The 8,199-nt window shown below is 34.7% G+C and overlaps 1 protein-coding gene across 1 annotated transcript in view; it reads right to left on the bottom strand.

Annotated features, from left to right (window-relative positions):
• The window catches only part of LOC109581035 (uncharacterized), an 18,128-nt gene extending 16,023 nt beyond the window's left edge, over positions 1–2,105 (bottom strand). The window contains exons 1-7 of the mRNA XM_019994764.1: positions 1,439–2,105; positions 1,194–1,376; positions 1,015–1,142; positions 820–972; positions 582–771; positions 469–537; positions 111–418 (exon numbers count right to left, since the gene is read on the bottom strand). Coding sequence (XP_019850323.1) covers positions 111–418; positions 469–537; positions 582–771; positions 820–972; positions 1,015–1,142; positions 1,194–1,376; positions 1,439–1,985 — 1,578 coding nt within the window. The 5' untranslated portion in view covers positions 1,986–2,105. The remainder of the gene's footprint in view (positions 1–110; positions 419–468; positions 538–581; positions 772–819; positions 973–1,014; positions 1,143–1,193; positions 1,377–1,438) is intronic.
• Between the last annotated feature and the right edge of the window lie 6,094 nt (positions 2,106–8,199).

The raw sequence follows: 8,199 nt of genomic DNA, 5'->3' as shown, positions 1-8,199 counted from the left end.
GCAATATAAAAGGTAAAAGCAATAAAATTAATCAAAATTAATTATTATCAAGCATCAATATCAATATTAAAATCAAGTCCCAGTTCATTCCTAATAGCTTCAATCCAGTCCTCACCTAAAGCTATTGCTGCATCAGCATAACTACCTCTTACAGCAATGAATGAGCTTAAGAACTTTTGACAGTGCTCCTCCATTTTAGGTAACTTCCTCTTGAAACTAAGACTAGCCTTGAACTCTGTAATGAACTTTTCCATGCTACGAGTCTCTCTGACTTCATCACTAATAAGATGAGCTGCATATAACTGACTGGCAAGATCTGAGAGAGATGTCTTAAGAGAATTGAGTGCAGCATAATGAGATACAAGAACATCATCAATCACTTTCTTTACTTTATTGACATCAACAGTAGCTGATGGACCTAATAGAGGTCAAAGGTCAGTATATACACACATCAGTATTATCACTTACTAGCTCCTCTGGATGATGATACTGACGTTGACTCATGTACTACATTAGAGAAGGAGGAGGTAGTACGATCTGAGTAATATCAAATAAATAAACAATTAAAATGATTTATATACTTCTTGTTAATAAAGGAGTAGTTCTCAGTGATCGGTGAATGAATAATGTCTTAGGATCAGCCACTCCATCCAGTGGTATAGAATAGTGCAATGACGGTACAGCACCAGGTGACCCATATACTGATATCAGACAAGTGGAAGGAAGAGGATAATTAGCTTCACCAAACTTATCAACATCACAACGTAGAAACTATTAATATACATAATGTCAGTACATAAGGAGCTCATTCCTTCCTACTTTGCATGAGTCCATGTGAGGCTCAATACTCCAGCCAGTGCATGGTTTCTTTTGAGGTGCATCAAACTTTAATTCAATATATCCATCATAATTTTTGAAACGAAATAGAATATTCTGCCCAACTTCAGCTTGAGAGTGTCTCATATCAATAAACTGTACAAAGTATTAATGTTATGTAAAATATAACAGATTTACCTCAAGCAGTGCATTGAGATCTTTAGCAGCAGCAAATGTTACCAAGTCTTCAGCTCTTTTCTCCTCATAATAAACCAGTCCAGCATAAGCCATATTCTCTACTATACCAGTCGAAACTACTACTTTACCTATACACAAAGATACATTAATTAATATTCAATGCATGTTGATGTCCTTACTATTAAAATCTGAACTAATCTCAGTACAAGGTATTGGAGCAGTTGCTTCTTCATGCTGTGGTTCCTCATGATCCTTTGAGTCTTCTACTCTTTTATAATCTTGCTTTTTGTTTCCTTCCTCATGTAATGGCTGACCTCCAGTCCCCCTCTCTTCCTCTACTCCCTCATTACTAGTAGACTCTCCTATATAGTGGAATAGATTCAGTTCATTATATACTAGTACACACCACTGACTCATTACTCACCTTGTCCTCCACTACTACCTCCTGGTAGATCTTTAGTCTTATCAGAATCACTGGATGAATCACTATTACCATCTTCCACTTCCTCCTCAGTTTCCTCTTCTGCTTGTTCCTCTAGCTCCTCCTCCTTCTCTGACTCATCTCCATGAGCTGATGATTTGGGTAGATGTTTCTCCCCAACAATAGCTACCAAACAGAACTCTTTACGTTGAATGGATCCATACCAACTATTAGGTTTAAATTCTCCTCCCTCAACTACTGAGAATTGGTAAGGAAGACTGGGTGTGCTCACGGGAGCTATGGCAAACTTGAGATGACAACTAAGAGCTGGTCGTCCTGTTAAATCAATGCAGTGTTGTATTTCTAATATGAGCTGTTTGAGGAGAGGCTTTGAGAGTGACACTGCATACACAGCACTCACTAGGACAGTATTACAAGGAAACTGGAACTGTCCTCCTACAAGAGCAACCACTGCTGCTTCTACTGTTTCAGAGGACATTAAGCTCTCCTTTTGTACTCCAATCCTTAGACCATATTTCTCCCAATTCATCAGTTGAGGTTTGTCTCCTTGAATTAAGAACAACTTCCTCTCTGCTACCTGGACATCACTCAGACAATCTAATTTATCTGTCAATTATACAATTGTATACACTCATAGTCAGGGCACGTTTTCCCACAAAAGCATATTAAGTGAGCTAAACAGCATGAGCTTCATGAGTGGACAAGCACTACAATACAGTACATGGCATTTGGAGCAACTTTAAAATTTATAAAAATCCAACCTTGATTGGAATCAGCTTCAAGTTGATATACAACATAAAAATGTATGTGTATCAGAAAAAATTATAAAAATGAAGAACTTTCTCCTGGCAATTTTTGATGACATTTAGCCAAGGACCAGCCTTTGGTCATTGGCCAATTTTTCAGAAAATTTTAAAAATCATAAAAAATCCAAACTTGATCAGAATCAGCTTAAACATGATACATGATATAAGAACATGTATTTGCATCAAAAAGTGAAAAAAATTCTCTTTCAATTTTTGTCAAAATACACTGTACTACTACAGGGTCCTTTAGCAAAATTTTTGAGCAACTGACAATCCACTGACAAGAAGCTGCATGAGCACTATGTCAGGAAACCCTGCACTTAGGCAGTCAGACAATAATACTCTTACCCATTGAAGGGATCAGGTAATTAAATTGTAGTCCAATAGAACTAGTCTTTTTGATGGATTGTTCCTCTAAGGATGTGACTCTCTCCTGTAGTTGCGACTTCTCCTTCATTAGTTTGGTTGCATATAATTCATTATCAGACACTTTAGCTCTAAGGTCTATAAATTAATAGAATATTAATAATTATTATTGATTTATGATACACTAACCAGTAATGGTCTGTTTCTCATTCTGTGATTGTTCCTCTACTTGTGATGTCAGTTTTGCTATAACTTTGTCTTTCTCAGAAATTTCAGTTTTGAAATTTTGATTGTCATCTACACAATAAACATATTCTCTCATCTAATACATGCTGTGTGTATAGTTAACTAACAAATAATGATCTGTTTCTCCTTGAGATATTGCTCCTCCATATCAGCTACTTTGAGTTTCAGGTTCTCATAATATTCTACATTAATAGAATATTCTCTCATTTAATATTATGTACTGATGATACACTAACCAGTAATAATCTGTTTCTCTTCAATAAGCTTTTCCTGTTCTTGTCTCATTTCTTCTAATTTGCTCCTCATAATATCATTACTATCATCACCTTTAACCGAAAAATAATATAAAAGAAGAGAGTAATCAGTATATGCATAATAACACAACAGAATATACAGATAATATATACACACCAAAAACTGGTTCAACCAATGTACAAACCATTAGATAATGATATTCAATATTATTTGCTGCTTATACAAATTTGCACTGCATGTACAGTAGCCCAAAAATACATGTACTATGATTATTGCTAATGATACCATATATGGCAAGCAGAGGTCACTGTATGTGAATCTCAATACTTGTAATGCATAGACAATTTGATTTATATTGAATACAGGATACTAGTATTTCCATACTCAACATTGTCTCATCCAATATAAACCAGTACTAATACACACACTCACACTACCGATAACCACACAATAGTACATAATAGTAATCAATTAGTACAGTTAAAGTGTGTGTGTGTGTGTGTGTGCGTGTGTGTGTGTGTGTAGTATCCTACATATACCTTGTTTATTGGCCTCAACCAGTACCTCCTGTAGTGATACTTTGCTCTCATGAGCCACTTGTAGTTCTTGATGTAAAAACTGTATATATCTCTGAAGCTTCATTTCCTTCTCCGTGGGATATTCTATTTGCAGTTCCATCCACCATGTTCTGGTCTTGCCGTACAATTGATACTTTTCTTGATAGTTCTTACTAGTGAGATCATTACCATCCAGTACTGATTGTACTATCCACTCACCAGCTTCACTATATACTGAGAGACAATAAGATACATTATATACTTATAAACAGACGTATTTAATTTATAAACTAATGGTATACAAATGAATGAAAAATGTAAGTCATAATAGAAACTGAAATTTACAAATAATATACGCACTATAAAATGAGTGCCACATTATTTAATGTAATTATGTATTTAATGCTAATATCTTTACAATTAATTAATTATCTTACCTAATTCAATTATCATTATTAATCTATTGGTATTAGTAATATATGTATTCAGAGGCACCTTCTTCCTTCCTCCAACATCTTTCCATTTAATCTCTTCAAACCCTCCAACAATTACTAGCCACACACAGTGTGGTGACATTGTGACTGCTGTGAGTGAGTGATAGTATCTACCAGTAACAGATTCAGGTAGAGGAATCTGTAGATAAAAGAAGTATACAAGTAATTACTGATACATGATGTTTATATAGTTACTTATAAAAATTAGAAATTGTATCATTTCGTATGTAGATGATTGTAACATTTATTCTAATTGTAAAATCAATTCTAATCCTCACCATCAACAAACAAAATTAGAAATGTTTTATTTCACATCATGTGAAGAATAACAAAATATGTACCATATTAACTCAATAATAAGAATAGGAAATGTGTTCATAGTACACACACACACACACACACACACACACACATTAAGATTGGTTCACAAAATAATGTATTGTGTCATTTTTAATCAAATGTGTAGGTGGTTCTATTGTATTGTAATTGTTTTATCAGTGATAGTGTTATCTACTGAACACACTAACAATTACTAATCTATCATCAACATGCATCAGTGTCATACCATCAACTGACCTAATTATACAAAAACACATCATTACAGTACTGTACACACAGTCACACACACACACCTTCCCACAACTGTATTGACCAGTAGTGATACTATCAAATAACAAACATTCATTAACTAGTTGATCCCTCTTATCCCGTCCACCAATCACTACTAGTGTAGGTGAGGTAGAGTCACCATTGATAATAGCACTAGCATGAGAGGCTCTCTCCATAGGCCACAGTCCATTATTAGGTATTGCTCCTGGTTTCAGTATCTCCCAGTTCTAGATACATAAAAAAATTAAGTACTAATAATATCAGTCAACGTAAATATAAACAATGGGTGTGGCTATACAAATAATGGGTGTAGCATGTATGTAATTAATCATAATTGGGGTAAGCCTGAGTATTAAACAAGACAAGTATATATATGTCTATTTTGTATGCATACAAACTCGTGATCACCTATCAACTGATCCCTCAATATATGGACAAAATATGATTTTATGGAGTTTTACGAAGAAAACTCATATTTTTGTAAAAATTTGTACATATATTGAGGAATCAGGTGATACATTTAAGTTGCCATTATCTCTGTCAAAAAGACAGCTATCAAAAAGATCTGGCTGGTGAAAAATTAGTTTAAGGACAGGCCTACAAAGTTATCATAGTGACTTTCTATGACTATTCTTTCCTGCTGTTCTGAAATAGCTGTCCAAAGACTGAGGAATTTGGACAATTATCGGTATTGTCGGACACCATCATGCTTTGATAGCTAATAACTTTTGATGCACTTTTGCTGGAGCTACAATTTTTGTCACACAAATAAAGGACAACTATTGCTGTAATACTTTCCAGTTTCATGACATGGCAAAGTATAGTTTCCTAAAACAAGTGTCCAAAAATTGGTGGCATCCAATTATTGATAGTTTACTCTAGTATCAGAGATTTCAGTGTGAATATTAAATTTTAATACAAAATACAGTTAGTATGAGTACACTTCTAGTTAATTCTGAGATAATGTATTACTGTACAATACAATACAACAAAATACAATTCAACTCACTATTATACTATGTGTCACACTGAATATGTAAACATTGTTAGTAGCTGTACTCTCGTCACCATTATGAGTCACTGAACCTCCAAACATTACTCCTCTGTTACCAGTGGTAGTAATCTTCTCAATTATGAAAGAATCAGTTGGTGGACAACACTGTCCACTAACAGAGGGAACAGTGAATTGTCCTAAATTGAAGAGAATACAGTGATCATCTACCAATACATGTTAACAATATAAAGTATAATTATTACATTAATATAATTAATAGATACATGTACATGTAATTATGAATTCAAAGTACATGTACACGTAATTTTACACAATTGTGCACTAATTAATATTAAATCAATATAATGTATACATGTAAATCTATAAAGCTTTTTAATGTGAAGAGGATCTTACCAGTGGACACATCGTAAAGTAACTGTTCATTAGTACGAACATCACCATCGTTAAGTTGATCATACTGAAACTGAGGATGGTAAACAGTTGGTATAGAACCATACCCTCCTAATATGAAAAGGTATTCTGATCCATCAAATTCCAGTGATATCATTCCAGCATAGGCTTTCTTCATCAACAACTGTTCAGCATTACTGCATGAAGTCCACTGCATCTTTATCGTATTCAGTACATTTAACATATTGTGGTAACAGACATCATGACCACAAGCTCCGCCGAAATAGTAAATATTGGAATGAGAGGTGGTGCAGGAGTAGCCAATTACTCCTAATGGAGGAGTACCTCTTGTTAGGTGAGAGGACCAGTCAGCAGTAGAAAGCTGGTAGACATCAACTGTTGAGGTCAATTCCCTCTTTTGAAGGGAGTCATGAACTTTAGGTAAGTCAACCTGGTTGCCTGCCCACAAGTAGAGGGACTCCCCTATTACAGGAGCTTTGTGTTCAGCTCTCATTTTGAAACCTGTAGTAAATGAATAATACCGTAATAGAAATGAAGACAATGACTACAGAAGAATAAATAGAAAGAGAGAGCATGAAGACAGAGGTGGAGGGAAGATAGTAGGGAGAGATAAGCTAACCTTTTCCAGACATTCCTCTTCTTCTAAACCGAGCTTTAAACAAAACAACGACAGATGAACAAGTTATTTATCAACTAGACCTCACCCTCTATTACTGACCACGTGCAAAAACGTGGCACACCAGAGAAGCAGTGATGACTGATGAGGATATCAGAGATACTATTTTGTACTTACAGTGCTTATGTACTGGATTGTGGTGTATATGTATAAGTAGTAGTATCAGTGGTAATGTCTTTTTATAGGATGTATCTGCTAGAGTTAATGAACCTACCCAGCCCCCTCAATATTTCACTGTTACACTAGAAGTTGTGTCAATTGTTGGTGTGGCCGGGACTAGATAGTACTAACAATTATCACTTTAATTATATTCAAATGAGCATGCAATTACTATATTTTTAAAATTATAAATGCTTTTTTGTAATAGGAAACTAAGAACAAGAGAAGCTAGCAAATTTCACATTCAACTTCGCCTCTCATTAATTTTCATGCTAGCAGTTTTTGTCAGTAGTATTGATAGAGTATCGGTGAGAGCTGGTTGTATAACAGTTGGTGTTCTCATGCATTACTTTGCCCTTGTTGCTTGGATGTGGATGTTAGCTGGAGGCGCCTTTACTTATGTTTCAAAAACTAGTCATTGTATTCACAGACATAACATGGAAATATTTAGTTGGTATCTCACTATCACTTATCTCACTTTTGTTTAATAGTTGTTTTATTACTGACATGATCCCTTTTCTTGTTGCTCTTCTACTTCCAGTCTTCGTAATACGTATCTTTAATATGTCATCATTATTCGTGTTCTTATTCTCCACACTATTCGTAGGAACAAGAGAATGAGTAAGTCTCACCTCACCACATCTGAAGCAGTAAAATTGATACTATCTTTTTCTGGTATTTTAATGCTGTTTGGTCTCACGTGGCTATCTGCTGTCTTCACATTCATTACTGAGCCTATAGCCTCTCATTCATAGTTCAGTTCTTTTTTGCTTTCTTTAATGCTTTTTAAGGATTCTTTATATTCTTCTTTTTTGTTATCCTGAGCAGTGACTCAAGACTAGATGCTTGGAGATTATTCCTCTGCCCTTGGACTCTTGTGGATGAAAAGAAACAACAGACATCCACAACTTTAAAAACAAAACTTCAAGTAATAAAATCATGTCACTGCAGAGGAAAAAGGTACCAAGAAATGCAATTTTAAGTTATGGAGGAAAAAGTATGCTCAATGAAAAACAGGCACAATTTAATGATAGATTAATATTTGAGAATGAAGCAATTCTTGAAGATGAAGTATTTTCTATTGATGACGAGTTCATGATGTCTGAGTTCAAAAATATTCATTTTGATCGTCAACTTTCTACTCGACGT

Source organism: Amphimedon queenslandica, unplaced genomic scaffold (assembly GCF_000090795.2).
Source record: "Amphimedon queenslandica unplaced genomic scaffold, v1.1 AMPQUscaffold_13466, whole genome shotgun sequence".
In the NCBI taxonomy this organism is placed as follows: domain Eukaryota; kingdom Metazoa; phylum Porifera; class Demospongiae; order Haplosclerida; family Niphatidae; genus Amphimedon; species Amphimedon queenslandica.
The sequence above is the reverse complement of the archived record's forward strand: the minus strand, read 5'-3'. Positions and strand labels throughout refer to the sequence as shown.